The sequence below is a fragment of the Trachemys scripta genome, chromosome 6, assembly GCF_013100865.1.
Source record: "Trachemys scripta elegans isolate TJP31775 chromosome 6, CAS_Tse_1.0, whole genome shotgun sequence".
Lineage (NCBI taxonomy): Eukaryota > Metazoa > Chordata > Testudines > Emydidae > Trachemys > Trachemys scripta.
Window position 1 is genome coordinate 101,146,364 of NC_048303.1, and position 15,695 is coordinate 101,162,058.

At 41.5% G+C, this 15,695-nt stretch overlaps 1 protein-coding gene across 3 annotated transcripts in view; it reads right to left on the reverse strand.

Moving 5' to 3' along the window:
- CNTLN (centlein) overlaps positions 1-15,438 on the reverse strand; it is a 286,401-nt gene extending 270,963 nt beyond the window's left edge. For all 3 annotated transcript variants that reach the window (XM_034773873.1, XM_034773872.1, XM_034773874.1), the window contains exon 1: positions 15,207-15,438. In XM_034773873.1, coding sequence (XP_034629764.1) covers positions 15,207-15,320 — 114 coding nt within the window. In that variant the 5' untranslated portion in view covers positions 15,321-15,438. The remainder of the gene's footprint in view (positions 1-15,206) is intronic.
- Between the last annotated feature and the right edge of the window lie 257 nt (positions 15,439-15,695).

Genomic DNA, 15,695 nt, shown 5'->3' on the forward strand with positions numbered 1-15,695 from the left:
AGACTGTTCTCAGTGGTACCTGATGATAGAACAAGAAGTAATGGTCTCAAATTGCAGTTGGGGAGGTTTAGGTTGGATATTAGGAAAAACTTTTTCACTAGGAGGGTGGTGAAGCACTGGAATGGGTTACCTAGGGAGGTGGTGGAATCTCCTTCCTTAGAGGTTTTTAAGGTCAGGCTTGACAAAGCCCTGGCTGGGATGATTTAGTTGGGAATTGGTCCTGCTTTGAGTAGGGGGTTGGACTAGATGACCTCCTGAGGTCCCTTCCAACCCTGATATTCTATGATTCTTCTACCCTGGCACAATGCAGAAAGACTCAGGACTTGCACTTTCTTCAGCCTCACCTGCAAAGGCAGTAAAATAGTAAACACTTGTTGATTTAAAAGTCATTTACGTAGCTTACAGAGATGTTTATAGTATTTCTCCTTGCACCTGGGCTAGGGGAAGGAAAACTCCTCTTCATGGCAGGGATCCTCCCCCAACCTCCCTGTGACTTCCATTTAGAATCCTTATTTTAATGAGCCTCTAGGTTAACCTCTTTCCCTACATGTTACCAAACCTTCCAGAAAAAACTTAACTCTGGGATAAGAATATGAAATTTTAGGGAGAACAAATGGACATTGGTTTTAGTTTGTTTGTTTTTTTGTTGAGGGCGCAGGCATGCCTGTCTTTTAAAAATAAAAGCATTTATTCCTGGAGAATTTCTGCATCGAAAAATTTAAATTTCTGTGCACAATATTTTAAAACTCTACAAAATCCTGCATATGTTATTTGTCAAAATAACACAATATAATCATTTCAGTTTCAATTATTTTGGTAATTGATTTCAGAATACCTGTCAACAAATGTGTAAACAATACAGACAACAGTAAAAAAGATTCCCCCAGGAGTAGAGAGTTAAAGAAACCCATCCGACAACCCAGTTCCAAGTTGGGGGGTACTGGAGGGGGCTGTGTGGGGCCCCCAGAGCCCAAACACCTGCAGGCCCTTCCCCCCAGAGCCCAGCTGCGGGCACCACCAGAGCCCAGACACCTGCACCCCTCTCCCCCAAGAGCCCAGCCGTGGGGCACCCCCTAGTCCAGACATCTGCACCGCCAGAGCCTTTACTCCCCCCCACTTCTTTACTGTCCTGTCGAGGGATGTGGTGTGGTACAGCCCTGCCCTTTTTCACCCTTTGCCGTAGCTAGGTCTCCCGGGCCCTCCCCTGTCCATGGGAGAATGACGATCAAAACTGGGCAGCCAGAGCATGCAGCCGCTATCCCCGCCAGGCTGGGTGCTCAGCTCACTGTGAGCTGGACTCCGCAGAGTCCAGTGCCCTAGTGGTGGCCAGCAGCTCTGCAGCCCCAATTCTGCAGGGGAAACATGGAATTCTGCACAAACTCTGCATTGCACAGTAGCACAGAATTCCCCCAGAAGCATGCATTGCTCCAATAAGAAATGCTATCAGCCTGTGGTAGTATATCAGAGGTAGGGATGAATGATCTCATTTACATGAAGTAAAAAACAAACAAAATTTTTACCCAAATCTTCAAACCATAACTGAAATTTGAAAAAAGTTTGTAAACAGGGGTGCTGAAACAATACAGAAGGAAAATGTACATTTTCTTTTTAAAAAGAATATTAAATCACCTATTAATCAATTAAACTGCATTAAATTACAGTACCCAAAAAAGCAGTAACTGTTCTACCTGTACTATTTGTTTTGGATGGTAGGACTCAACATTTAAGGATCAGCTATCCCCTTCAAACTATTAAAGGGCAAACAAAGAATTATGAGGAGACGGTACCAGACGTGCTCTAAACTTCAGTGTAATAGTGATAAGATACTGTGATCCAAATCAATGCATGCCTTTTACTTTTATTATAAAAATGCAGGATGGTGCAACTTTTTGTCAATTATAGAGACCAAAAGAGTCATGTTAAAATAATTTAACATAAGAATTAATATTTTCAGCCACATGCTACTTGTAATAATCTATGATTTACTCTTCCCTGGTTAAAGTCTTTGTGAACTTTAACACTTGCAAAGAAAATTAGCGTCAAGACATGTAGATGTACAGAATTTCTAATTATAACGATTGTAAAATGTCAGTCACTGAGTGCAGAAAGTTACCATTACATATTTAGCCTTACTTCTCTCAAACTAGAGAAACAATTTTAGTTATTAAAATGTTTTGATTTAAATCTATTAATAATTACAGGTTTGGTCTAATAGAAGTAACAACATTAGCTGACAATTATTACAGTGTTAAGAAAAAAAAAGTTCAAACAGCTTTTTTAAACTCTTGGCACAATTAATGGACTTGGTAAGACTGCTCCCTGAATGGTCTTGGGAGCCAAAAAATTTCTTCTGAAACAAGGCTGCATAAACAGCCTGAAGTTGGCACAAAAAGTTACCTCTACAGCTGTCAAGACCGGGGATAGATAAATCTTCAGTGTATCCAAGGACTGTTCAGTCTACTCAATGTATGTTAGTTGCTCAGAGAAGTCGGCATGAGTGTACCCTGAGCAACTGAGAACTTATATAGAGAGGGTAGAATACAGATGTCATTTAAAAGTTCCCCAAAATTACTCATTAAAAATAAAAGTATCCACAACAACACTGTATGTCAGAAAAAGAAGCTGTTCTCTCTGGAACCAAATGTGGAGGTTGGAAATAGAGATGTATAAAACATAAATATTCAGAGTGTTTTGGGAACTAAATTGAAAGCAAGATGGTCTCCCCTGAACAGCAAAGCAACTACAATGATTGCAGGTCACGTCTCAAATGGAGAAAGTGACAGTTTTGAAACAAAAACAGTGGAATTCTTCTTCAGTTTGGAATGAAAATAATTATACCTCATCATCATCATATTGGCAGACATATGGAAATGAATAACCTAGGCTCTGGTCCTGCTCACATTGAAACAAACAGAAGTTTTGCCATTTATTTTAATGGCAGCAGGAGCAGGACCCTAATCAGTGACTATAGACTAATAACAAACAAGCGCTACACAAAGTTCATGTTGCATGAATAACAACAACAAACATTTGCTTGGGACAATAAATCAGAAGTGCATGAGGCGTGGACCAGAGTCACAAGACATGGTTTCCCATTGCCCTTTCACTCCAGGTGACCAACTGCAGCTTCTTACTGCAACTGAATTCATACCATTTCTATTCCCCTTTGAAGGGAAATATGAACAAAAATGCTGCTCTGGCCATTTATTTTGTTATTACAGTGTATGTAAATGTACATCAAAATTGGGATAACCATCTGTTTGCTGGAAACCTGAAAATGCCATCCTCAGCATAATAAGACTTGAACACTTCTGATCTAAATAATAAAAAAAGATTTTCAGCCATTTCTTCAGCTTCTTTCCAAAGTAACAGAATCAAATTCTTAGGCTGTAGGAGATGCTTGCAATGCAGCTGTGAAAGACATACTGACAAACAGGAAACAAAACATAAATGCATCTTCTCCTTTGCCTTGAGCAATAGGACATTTATGAGAGTCTGGGTAGTGATGGATGACTATATGGAGGAGCTTAAATTTTGTTTACATTTGTGCTACTTGTAGTGCTATGCACATGGAGAAATTGGGGAAGTCTGCTTCCTCTGTATAACTGTATATATTAACTAAGTGTTTACCTCATCTAGGGTTTAGGGTGGGAGCTCATTTTAGTAGTTAGCATAAATTGAATAAATAACCAACTGACATAATACTTAAGATGTTATAACATCCAAAGCTTTTAGATATATACACAAACAACAGGTCACTGGAAAAGGGAAATGTTCCTTATCTCCTGACTTCAAGAAGTGGAATATCACCAAAACAAAAGGAAAAATTGGCAACACAAACTTAGGAAACAATGCATTTACTGTACAAATATGAATGACAGAATTTATACCAGTGAATGCCCTGAAAGAGAAAAATGAAAGTGATGGAGGACAGAGGGAGCTATTGGTTTACTGTAGCTTTTAGGAAAAACTCTAGGTAAAATAATCAGAGATTGTATAGTCTCTATGTTATGAACTGAATATTTCAATATGAAGTGAAATTATGCATGATTGTCGGGCTGGAAGAATTTGTACGGAAATGCAAAATAGGCTACTGAGATAAGCAAATATCAGATTAGCTTGTAAAGAATTTTTTGAAAAGGCATGCAAAGACATGGATGTTACAAATAGTAAAATATGTAGCAATAAAATTCTTAAGATGGATTTCTTTGGTCTCCCCTACCATCTAAAATGAAGTTTTCTAGCTAAAGGGAAGAAGTCTTTAATCAAGCTGTGGTATGAATTTTACACACAATTTTACACATACACTTGCTTCTTGATGTGTCTGTCACATGGGTTTTAAAATTACATCGCTAATATGCCAGCAGTGCACACTCTCTGAGTCCTACTGTGCTGGTGCTCTATGTAATTTTCAGTCACATACTTAACCCTTTAATAAAAATACAGTCCCCATGATCCATTCCTACTAAATAAGTGAATACACGGTATAGAATATTCTGGTGCATTATAAGGCCTGATACTTTGAGGTGCTGAGTTCCTCAACTCTCTTTAAAGTCATTGGAAGATTAAGGTATTCAGTACCTGACCAGAAGCGATTGGCACTTTAGAAAATCAGGCTCTGAAACAACAATGGAGTTATTTTCAAGTTCACAAGTCTCATCAATGGAAGCACACGGTATGCACAATCATATATAATTGCAAGATAGACACAATCAGGAAGAAAATATATATCTTGAAGTTATCGGTCCAATCAGCTTGAAGATAAAATGTCTTTAAGGCTGGCACTATAAAAATCTATTTTTTGAAATTCCTTCATACTGCAATATTAGAACCTACAATGAACACCTAATCTGTGGTATTAGAATAAAAAAATAAAACGTGTCTCTCTTTTATCAGTTTAAAAGAATTTCCTTTTGTGTTGTCTCTATTAATAATTTAGGCAACAAAGAAGGAGTACTCTTTTGAACAGAAAGTGACAAAAGGGAACATACTGTCATTTACTATACCACAGAGATTACATTCTTATTCAGAACTCATATTGCTTGACGCACGTATGGACTACTGAAATTATAAATTTGTTATAGCCATGTTTTGGCAGCAATATTTAGTCTATACAAGAGCACCATACAGATGCCTTAGAAACTGTAACAGGTATTAATGGTTTGACATTATCTGCCATTATTCATAATTTCACAGGGAAACATTCGTTTTTGACCATGAAGTCTTAATATTACCGATTTTGTTGAAAATATTCATTTCAACTCATTTCTAATTGACAAGACTGACCTAATATTTTGGTATCAAAAACACAAACATGATCAATTTTCATGTCTGCACTAAATGCTATCAAAGTGACTTTTTAAAGAGATTGAAAAGTAATACCTCAGTAGATTTATGGTTAAAGCTGCGGTTCTGTCACGGAAGTCACAAAAGTCACAAATTCGGCTGGTGCGGCTGACCCCAGGGCCACCCAAGCAGCTGGCCCCGGGGTCAGCCACACCAGCTGCTGCTTGGGTGGCCCCAGGGAGCGCCCTTGCAGTCTTCCCAGGAGTGGGCCTGGGACCAGCCACACCAGCCACTACTCGAGTGACTCTGGGCATCTGGCCCCAGGGAGCACCCGAGCAGCAGTCCCGGGGTCAGCCCTGGGGCCAGTTGCACTGGCCACTACTGGAGCAGTGGCCAATGGGGCCAGTCATACAGGGCAGCTGCTGAGGCAGACCCCGGGGCCAGCCACACTGGCCGCTTGCTGGAGCAGCCCCAGGTAGCTGGTGCCAGTGCCGGTGGCCTCAGGGGCTGCTGGAGTAGCAGCAGTCCCAGGGGCCGCCCCAGAGGCCTTCAGAGCAGCAGTCCCAGGGGCTTCAGAACAGCAATCACCCCCCACCACCAGTGCTGGGGCTAGCTGTCAGCCCCCAGGACCCTCCTAAACAGCGATGTCCTGGAGCCCCCCAGAGCAGCAGCACCCCAGGGCCCCAGGAGTTGCTAAGTTTTAATCAGGGGTATTTATATAGTAAAAGTCATGGACAGGTCACAGGCCGCAAATTTTTGTTTGTTGCCTGTAACCTGTCCATGACTTTTCCTAAAATTACCCGTCACTAAAACATACCCTTACTTATGGTAAGATTGGGCAACATTGTAATTATAATAGATTAGTGTAGATGAATCACCAGCAATGACTTATTCTTGCCAACACCGGTTGACACTGACCCTATGAGACAAAGGGTCCCCTATTAAAATGTTAAAAATAAATAGCTTTTTGATTTTAAACCTACTGTAAGAGAAGATTATGTACTGTGCCAGATTTTCAAAAGAGCTCAGCACTCAACAGCTTCCACTGTTCTTTTTAAAAGATGCACAGAGAAGACTATCACCATGCCTTGCATACCTTCAGCCAATCGTTAACCTGGTGCTTAGTGTTTGACTCTGTAATGTTAACATTCTTTTAAAATCCTTTTTTGTATGGGATTACTTAGGATTTTTTTTTTTTTTTTTTTAAGAAAATGAAAAAAAACCAACTCCATCCTGTTCAACTGTAACAAAATCCTACCTAAGTAACCATAAGGATTTGAATCCACACCCTTCAAATCCACAGCACAGAGCCCCACTATTTGAGCTAAAGATACCAGAGCAAATAGCAGTAGTAGGTTGTTAGCCTTTTTTATGCACTAGCCATTAGAAAGGAACATGACACACACTTTGCCAGTAGGTTACAGAACTATTTGTCAGACAGTAGTAGAATGCTGGAAATCAAAATTCTTGGGTTCTATTCTTGATTCTGGGAAGGGAAGGCGGTCTAATGGTTAGACCATTGGGCTGAGAGTTAGGAATTTTGGCTGCTGTTTGTTAATGATTCTCTGCATTTGCATAATGCTTATTCATCTAAGTTTCAAAGCACTTCTGAATAGGGGAATGCAGGAGTAACCTCATTTTACAGACGGCATAACCAAACACATAAATTTGGCATATTCATTTTGAGAGTCAGTGTGGCTAAGTCTTGGGTCTAATGCTAGCCCTGAAGCTCAGCTAAAAATAACTGCGCAACTCTTTCAGATCCTTAGGCATCTGTCATTGATGTCACATCATGGTGCTACTAATGATAAGGCCTTACTAGTTATGCTTTATAGGTGGAGAAGTAACTATGTTCTGTAGCGAAGGATGCCTAATCTTTCTGTTTTCAGTTGCTTGTAACATCCACAAAATGTAACTGTTTGGACTAAAATGGCTCGTGATTGCTCTGTGCCTCCTGATGAAATTTTTTTTAAATGTTTCAGCAAAAACTGTGATAGTTGCTAGAGAGTGAGGCAAGTTAAAAACTGGTATATTTCATTTGCCAATATTAAAAAAAACAGTTAAAAAAATTTCCAGTAGCCTCAGCATTTAGAGCAGAACCTTAAAATTTAGTAGGAAGATAGTCCTGAGATTGGAGAGGTGCCTTGCACAGGACAGTGAAAATCCATTCAAATATAGTTAAGTTATAAGCCATTGGGAAGGTGATGGGGAGGGGGGGTGTAGACTCACCATTTCCACATGCTCAGTAGAACCTTTTAGAAACGTGCTCTTAATTTTTGGAACATTCCAGCTGCATTAAGCAAACTCCAAACTTCACAGAATTACAACTTCAATATGGGGAGAGTAATTGCAGAAGCAGTAGCTCCCAATTCAGCAAACCATTTGGCCTAGGGAAAAGTGCACTCATATGGGAGCCAGGAGACCAGTCCACACACCAAACCCAGGGGCTACTAGAGATCTTTAAAAAAATAAAATGATAGGGGAAAAAATTAATGTTGGCAAAAATGTCTGGTTTTAACCAGCCCTACTCTCAGCAGCAATTGCACGTTTTTTTTCCTCAAACATTCCAAAAAAAAGTTCATCAGGTTGCAGAGACTTAGCATGAAAAATTTCAGTCCAGACAAGTTCGTCAAAGTTATAAGCAATTGAAAAGAATAAATTAACTACAGAACATAGTTACTTCTCCATCTGTAAGGCATCGCTGGTAAGCCCTGATCATTGACTGCACCAGTTCTAATCAGACTCACACACAAAAACAGCTAGCATCCCTAGGCACCAATAAATGCATGGTCTTGGCCTAATCACTAATAAAACAAACTAGTATTTAATGAATGGAAGTACAAAGATTTTACCCCATTTTCAAGCAGAAATAGATGGATGTCAACACTGATGAAAAATCCACACCCCTGAGTGAGGTAGTTATACTGGCCGACCGTCCCCCCTACACCCTATAGTGACGGGAGAGCTTCTCCTGCCGCCATAGCTACCGCCTGTCAGGGAGGTAGATTAACAACACTGACAGATGCAGTTAAGCTCTCCCGTCGGCATAGCAACATCTTCACTGAAACGTTACAGCGGCGCAACTGCATTAGTGCAGCGGTGCCAATGCAGGGTTTTAAGTGTAGATCTGCCCTTAATTGCTGAAACTCTCAGATCAGTACAAAACTTTCTACTCTGAGTATTTTGGTTTTACCCATTTTTGTCACAAAGAAAAAGAGAAAGAAACAAAGAAACCTTAGCCTGGGCAGGAGAACATTTCATTTTAAGGGGCTAACCAAAACATAAAAATAATAAGTGAGACACACAGGCAGAAAACTATTAGATTTATGGCACTTTCCCCATTTTTGTTTAGGAAATAACTATGATATGTGAAGAGAATAAGGTCCTTCTCAAACACCACCTCATAAAACTTCAAAGAAATAACAGCAATGAGGAGTTTATGTTCTTTATCATTGATATGGTTATGACATCAATTTTATCAATTTTTTCATAATTTAGAAACCCTACATTTACAAACATACACTATCAAGGAGGAATAATACTCCTGGGTTATGTGAGATATTCGGCTGTTTCAGATGAAAAGCACATCAGTTTTCAGGGATAGCTGAATATTCATCAGAGAGTCTGCTATAGGGGCCAATTCTGCCATTATAACTCAGTAATCAGTCCCATGGATTTCAAGTGGAATGCTCCAGTAAAGAGGTACTACCAGGTGTGTGTGGTGGTTTCTCTCCCCTCACTCCCTTCCTCTCTGAGAAGAAGAGAAAAGAAGCCCAGCTCCCCAGGAAATCACTGTTCTTTTCCTGCATGGATAGGGAGAAGTCAGATAGAGAAGGCTGAACATGTACATTTTTCACAAGACAGGAGAAGCGGGAGAGAGTGGAACCTCTGAGCCTGTAAAGTGCCCAGCAACTGAGCCTGCTCCACTACCTTCTCCATCTGCTCTCTCTCCTCCCGTGCTATGAATAATGCAGCAGGCCAACTTCTTCATCCCTCCCCTGCCTGAAAAAGCCTATGGGTGGATGACTGTGCTCCTTTCTAGGAACATCGCTTTGAATCTTGGAGAAAGAAATGGAGAAGCAAAGGCCACAGCTGCTATTGGGGGGTTTCTGCCTCTTTCCCTCACAACAGCCAGCTACTGCTGCTCATCCCTGTGGGATATCACATGAAAACACAGTACAATGGAACAAGGAGGGACCCAAAAGAGACAATGCAGAAAGTACCATGCAATGTGGTACAACTGACAGGTCTGCTACCTAATTGCAGCCACTTACATCCCTAAAGTCTCAGTACTGCAAGGGAGTGGCCTTCACATTGATTCTTAGTAAAAACAGCCTGTCAGTCAGGGAGAACAAATTAACAAAAGCTGTCTACAAATAAAGTTTAGACATTTTTGTTTTAACTTCACTGTAAAGACTCAAAAGAAAAAAATAGATGATATTTAGAACTGAAAAATAGAATCACCTAATCTCTGTTAGCTGAAGAACCAGTGAGCAGCCAGCAGCATGCCTCTGAATGACTAGCTTTGCAGAGAATTGTAATACTTCTCTCCATGGTCCAAGCTGCTGTGAAGCTCATCAGGCTTTTGCTCAAGTGTCTCCAGCGGCTTCTAGTCAGTTTAAGATCACAGTTCAAGGCCATGGGCCTAATCTTCAAAGCAAGTAATAGCTTAAGACACATCTATGTAAAAGACCAAACTGCCTGTGTATTAACTGCTCCGACAATTGTGCTTCTCTAGAACAACACAGATCACAAAACCCGGAAGAAGCACGTGAGAGCCAGAGAAATAGCACTCTCAACCAAGGCGATAAGGATATAGAACTAACTTCCACAGATTTAGCAAATCACAGACCTGACCATCTTCACAGCGCATGACAAATCCTTCCACTTCAAAAAAGCCTTCCTGCCCGAGCAAGAATGACACTTGCAGCAATGGCATTTTCTGCCTACAGAAATAGATATAAACCTACGACACAAACAAATCAACCAAAATATCCAAACCCACATAACAAGAAAAAAATACCCTAGTCAGAGTTTTTAATACAGAAAACAGCTGGAGACTCCAAGAAGCCTACTAAAGATTTCACTATTTATTTTACATAGCAGATGCTCAGATACCAAGGTGATGGGCAGCAGCATAAAAAAACCTAAAACAGAATACAGCAGCTAAAGCAAGTAACAGAGACCAAACATATCATAATTCACTGTATGACCGTTGGCATGCCTTTTCTTCCCAAATCAATCCATCCATAGAATGGGAACAGTAAAATCTCATTGAAAAACAACATGTTACACCTAAGTCTGTGTTTTCTTGGAACCTAAATAGCTTGTGGATCTTTGCAAGAAAAGCACTATTTAAGTGAATCAAAAATAAAGGAAAAGGAAATTACTGAAATTTAAAGCTAGCCCTTAAACTGACCATAGAGACCTCTATGCAATGCTTTTTTGCAGACAAAACATATGCATAATTACCAGCACACTGAATGTTAATGAAAGTGTGATAAAAGCAGCCATGCACATAGAAGGTAATTAATCTAGTTGAGGCTGAGTTTTATTAAAATCACCTATAGGATTGGCATTTTGGATTACTAGTTTATTTTTACCCACCTCACTTTAGATAATCCAGTAATCCTGGATTACAATGCAATGATGCCACTTCTCAGAAAAACCTTTTTCCCTGCTACAGGCTGGTGGTACTTTTAGGAGTGACCCTGGTCCAGGCCACGCTATCACCTACAGCATTGCTAACTCTCACAATTTTATCATGAGTCTCACAATATTTATTCTTCTTCTTTAAGCCCCAATTCCTGGAGTCAAGAGATGGCAGGAGAATCTCAGTTTTCATTTTAAAAAATGAAAGAAGTTTCTAGCTGTCTGGTTATGCAGAGGAGCCTGACAGTTTGAAGTGAATGTACCCTGAAGGCTCATAAGGCAGAAGGTGAATAAAAAGAATCCAAAACATATTTGAGGGTTTGGAATTTTTTTAAATCTCATGATTTTGGAGGAGACTAATTCATGATTTTTGAACATCTGGGGTGGCAACACTACATCTATGCTTAGTTTCCCCCTATCATGTGATGGAGACTGGATTACATCTCAGCTTGGTGGGATAGGGACAGCAGAATAGGCAGGTCCTATCTCCCAGTAGAGTCACAGAGAGACACACACCCTTGCCTCCCTACCTGAAGAGGGCAGGGAACACTAGGAAGAGAACAGGGAGTATCAGGAGTATCCCATTGGGAGACCTGAAAGGGAACAGCAGCAGCGGTGGTTAGGTTTCATCAGGTAAGGATAAAGACTGCCTGGGATGACATGTGAACCCCTAATACAAGGGGAGGAAAGTCACCCTGACCCTTGTGAAAGGGTTGTGGAGGCTCAAGATGGCTCAGGAGTGCCTGGAACGGATAGGTGATTCAGACCTGACAAGAAGGTGTGGATGGGAAGAGTTTCTAGTTTAAGTGTTAGGATTAGAACTAGCTGGGAAACTGAATTTCAGTTCTGCAAAACAAAAAGCAAGAGTTTTTGAAAATATTTGATCTCATATTGCTACAAAAACCCAAAACCTTAAAGTTTTCCATGGAACCGAAATTCAATATTTAGTCTCACAAACAAACTCTGAAATGTTCCTGCTACGGGAACATATCACAGTTTTGGAAACAAATTACTGCTCTCCTAGGGAGCTAATCAGCACGGGGAGTCCCAACTACACAGCAGCCCACCAGCCTGGGGAGCACCAGCTCACCAAGCGGACTGCTGAGAAGAAGAGGCAGAAAACCTGCCAAGTTTATGTCAGAAACCTATCTGATTACTGTTGGAAGTTTCATCAAAATTAACACATTCTGCGGGAACATGTCAATTTCTACAAATCCATATTTTTCCAACAGAAAAATATTAATTTGTAAAATTTCCAAACAGCTCTAGCTCGGATATATTTTGGGTGCTGGTAAAACTGTTAAACTGGGCCCCAAGTAGACTTTATTTTGGAACTTTAATTGTTTGTTGAACAGAAAAATAAACCCCACCCACCCAGTTCCTCTTTAAAATCATTTACATAATACTTACATGCAATTTTCCAATTCAGCTAGTCTTTATAAAGTGATACATCTCTTGGAGTATAGCATACAAAGAAAACTACCAGAGGTTTACAAAGAAAGCCTAACATTAAGATAACTTATATAGAACAACTCATTCTATTAGACCCGGACTATGTTACAAGCTACATTAATAGGTATAGTTTAATTTACTACTAAAATTGAGACTCTGGTGGTATAGAATGTAGCTGTTTAACAGCACACAGCAATAGTACACACAGGTTTAGGACAGGAACTGAAGAATGCCATATCCACTTCAAACTGCAATGGGAATATAGGTAGATAGAATTTCATTAAACAAACCGGTCATGATTGGGACCACCTTGTAGTTACCATGCTTTCTACCTCCCACTTTCCTCCCATCCTCTTAGGAACTACGATACTATAATATTAAACAAAGCGTTTTAATATATAGAAAATGTGAAAGCAACAAGAGATATAAATAAAGGTTTTTATTCATTTTAAAAACATTCTTATATTCAATTTTCTTTAAGACAACTATATACTCATTGTTTAAAAGTCAGACCTACATATTATATGCAAACTGTGAAGAGATCTGAAAAAATAGAAACTGTAAACTGCTGCCACATAGATTTACAGCTTTAAGAGTATGTGACTACCTAAATGAAAATTCAGATGTTCACTGTACCGTAGTTGTAAAGCATACCTTCTGGTTCCCCAAAGGGATGGGACAATACTGAAAATACTTTCATTCTGTTCTCTTGTCCCACTTGGGGAAAAGCATTTGAATGAATAGTTCTGCTCAGATCTGAGTGTAGTACAAGTGTCTGTTTATAGATATGGTAATAAAAATCTCATTTTGGTGTTCACCTGACTACAGCTGGAATGAACTCAACAAGAGAGGAATGGGAATGTATTTACTACAAGTAAATGAATGAATATATATTCTGTTGTCTGTGAAGGGGGAAATTTACATGTCTAACTCCCAATGACTTACAATGGGAATTAGGTGTCTCACTACCATTTGTGCTTTTGAATGACTATACGGTATGTCTCCACAGCAGCTGGAAGTGTGCTTCCCAACACATCTGTCTGCCTGTGCTAACTCCACTCAAGCTAACGCACTAAAAATAGCAGCATGGCTGTGGCGGCACAGGCACCCAAATACATACCCAGGATGTTGGGCGAGTTTGTACTAGAGCTAGCCACCGTGACTGCACTATTTTAGTGCACTAGGTCAAGCCGAGCTAGCGCGTTAGTCTACCAGTGCACAGACGCATACTCCAAACTGCTGTAGAGACATAGCCCCAGTTACTTTAATGCCAAGCTATAATGCCAATGTGATTAGGAACTCAATTTTTCAACTTGTTGTAGGTAGTGTAAAGATGCTCACTGTGTAACATGAAAACACCCTGTTAAATAAAGAGATCTGATTATTATATAATGTTTCTCAAAACAAAACTTCACTGTTGTAATGTTTATTTTGTCTGATATTTTCATGGCAATGATTTGTAAACTTGTTAAAACTTTCTAAATAAATTAGTTAAAAAAGAAACTCAATTTGTTCTATGCTGATGTGAATATAATCAATTTTAATAAACTCAAGTGAAGTGCATTACAGATATAACTCATTTTAATGATACTCTAATTCCTGTTCAGCCAACAAGTTAGTGCATAGAGTCTTCTTAGTGAATTTTCTCCCCATAGGTGAAGCGGAAGAGAAAACTCGGTGAGTTTTCATTATCAGGAGAGCTTATTTAACTCTCCCTTCATCATTTAGGCAATGAGTGAGAATCCCAAGATCTGTGGGTGTCCTGTGCCTCTACATAGCTACTCTCATGGATCATTCCCACACAATAAGGCTCTGCGAGAAGCCATGCTTCCATTAGCTGTCTACTCCTACATCTGCGGGGCATAGAAGTGGTGTATAAATACTGCTTGAGCAATGTTAACATCCACTGGGTCTAATAGAGATGCTTTATTCTCCCCCTGTGCCTTCCTGACCCTATTAGCAACAACTTGGAGAGACCCAACCAGGCCAACTTCTGCAAAAGGAGTGGAAAGAAATATGCCAGAGAACTAGTACCCCAACTGCCCCATTGCTGAGCCGTCTTGCCAAAATCCTCTTCTTGTTTGGCAAATATTTATAGCAGAGTGCAGTGGTAAGGTCTTATCCTTCCTTATTTTCATTAAATACGCCTATTACCAAACAGAAGCGATTAAGCTATAACTGTCAAGATTACTCAGGTGTCTCTCTATGATGCATTACCCCTGCTTTGTGTAGTGTTTGAACAATTTCCACTAAGGTAACTGACAGCAGGCCACCCTTTGCATTTCAAGGAACTGCATGACTCATGTGCCACAAACCCTCGCTTTTAAGCCAATGCGACTTTATTCAAGGACCAAAACGGTGCAATCAGATTGCTGTCACAACCGCAGGCGTGATTCGTCATTGTGGTTGGGATGCAGGTGTAGCTCCTAACCTTGGTTAGGGGCTGCCGGGCTGCTCTTTCCAATGGGGGCAACCAGCAGGGCGAGCGGGGGGCAAGTCGGCACCACTGAAATGCAGCTAGCTCCGGGGTGGCGCAGGCGGCTGAACGCTGGCCCGGGCACAAAGGGGTGCGGCAGAGGCCGGCGGCCCGCAGGGGGGCTCGGGGCCTCCCTAGCCCAGGCAGCGAGGGGCTGGCAAGGACCAAGGCAGCCCTAGCAGGATGCGCGCTCAGCGCGGGGCTGGAAGGGCCCCACCCGGAGGAGGCCGGGCAGGGGAGGAAGAACCGGGGGTGCCCAGGTGAGGGGGGGCTCCGTGGGGGCACTGCCCCCCCTCGCAGCCCTGCCTAGGGCCGGGAGGACCTGCCCTCTCTCTGGTACCTGGCACTGACTCAGCTCCTCAGCCAGGTTCCTGAGCTCTTCCTCCAGCTCCAGGACCCGAGATGCTGCCGCTGCCGCCGCCGAGAGCGGCTCCCTGCGTTTGCTGGAAGCCATGCTCAGGGAGCAGGTCGCCGCTCTGGACCTAGGGGAAGGGGTTGCACCCCTTCTGCCCGCCCGCTCCAGAAAAATTTTTTGCCGTGAACCAAGTACATTAAACTATCCGGCTTTTTTTTTTTTTTCCCATTGACCGTGCGCGGGCGGCACCGGAAACCGCAGAAAAAAGGACGCAGCGCGATGATGACGACGACGTCAGTTTAACGGACAGCAAAAGAGCAAGCGGTGGGGAGAAGGGATTGGAAGGTTTTCGATAGCTCATGGGTCCCGGACGCGCATGCGTGGTTTTTTTCGCGCCGTTGGCTTCGCTCTTTGCCGCCCTCAGCGCCGGGCTGGTGGCCGAGTGAGCGCTGCGTAGCGAAGGGGGCGGTGTAA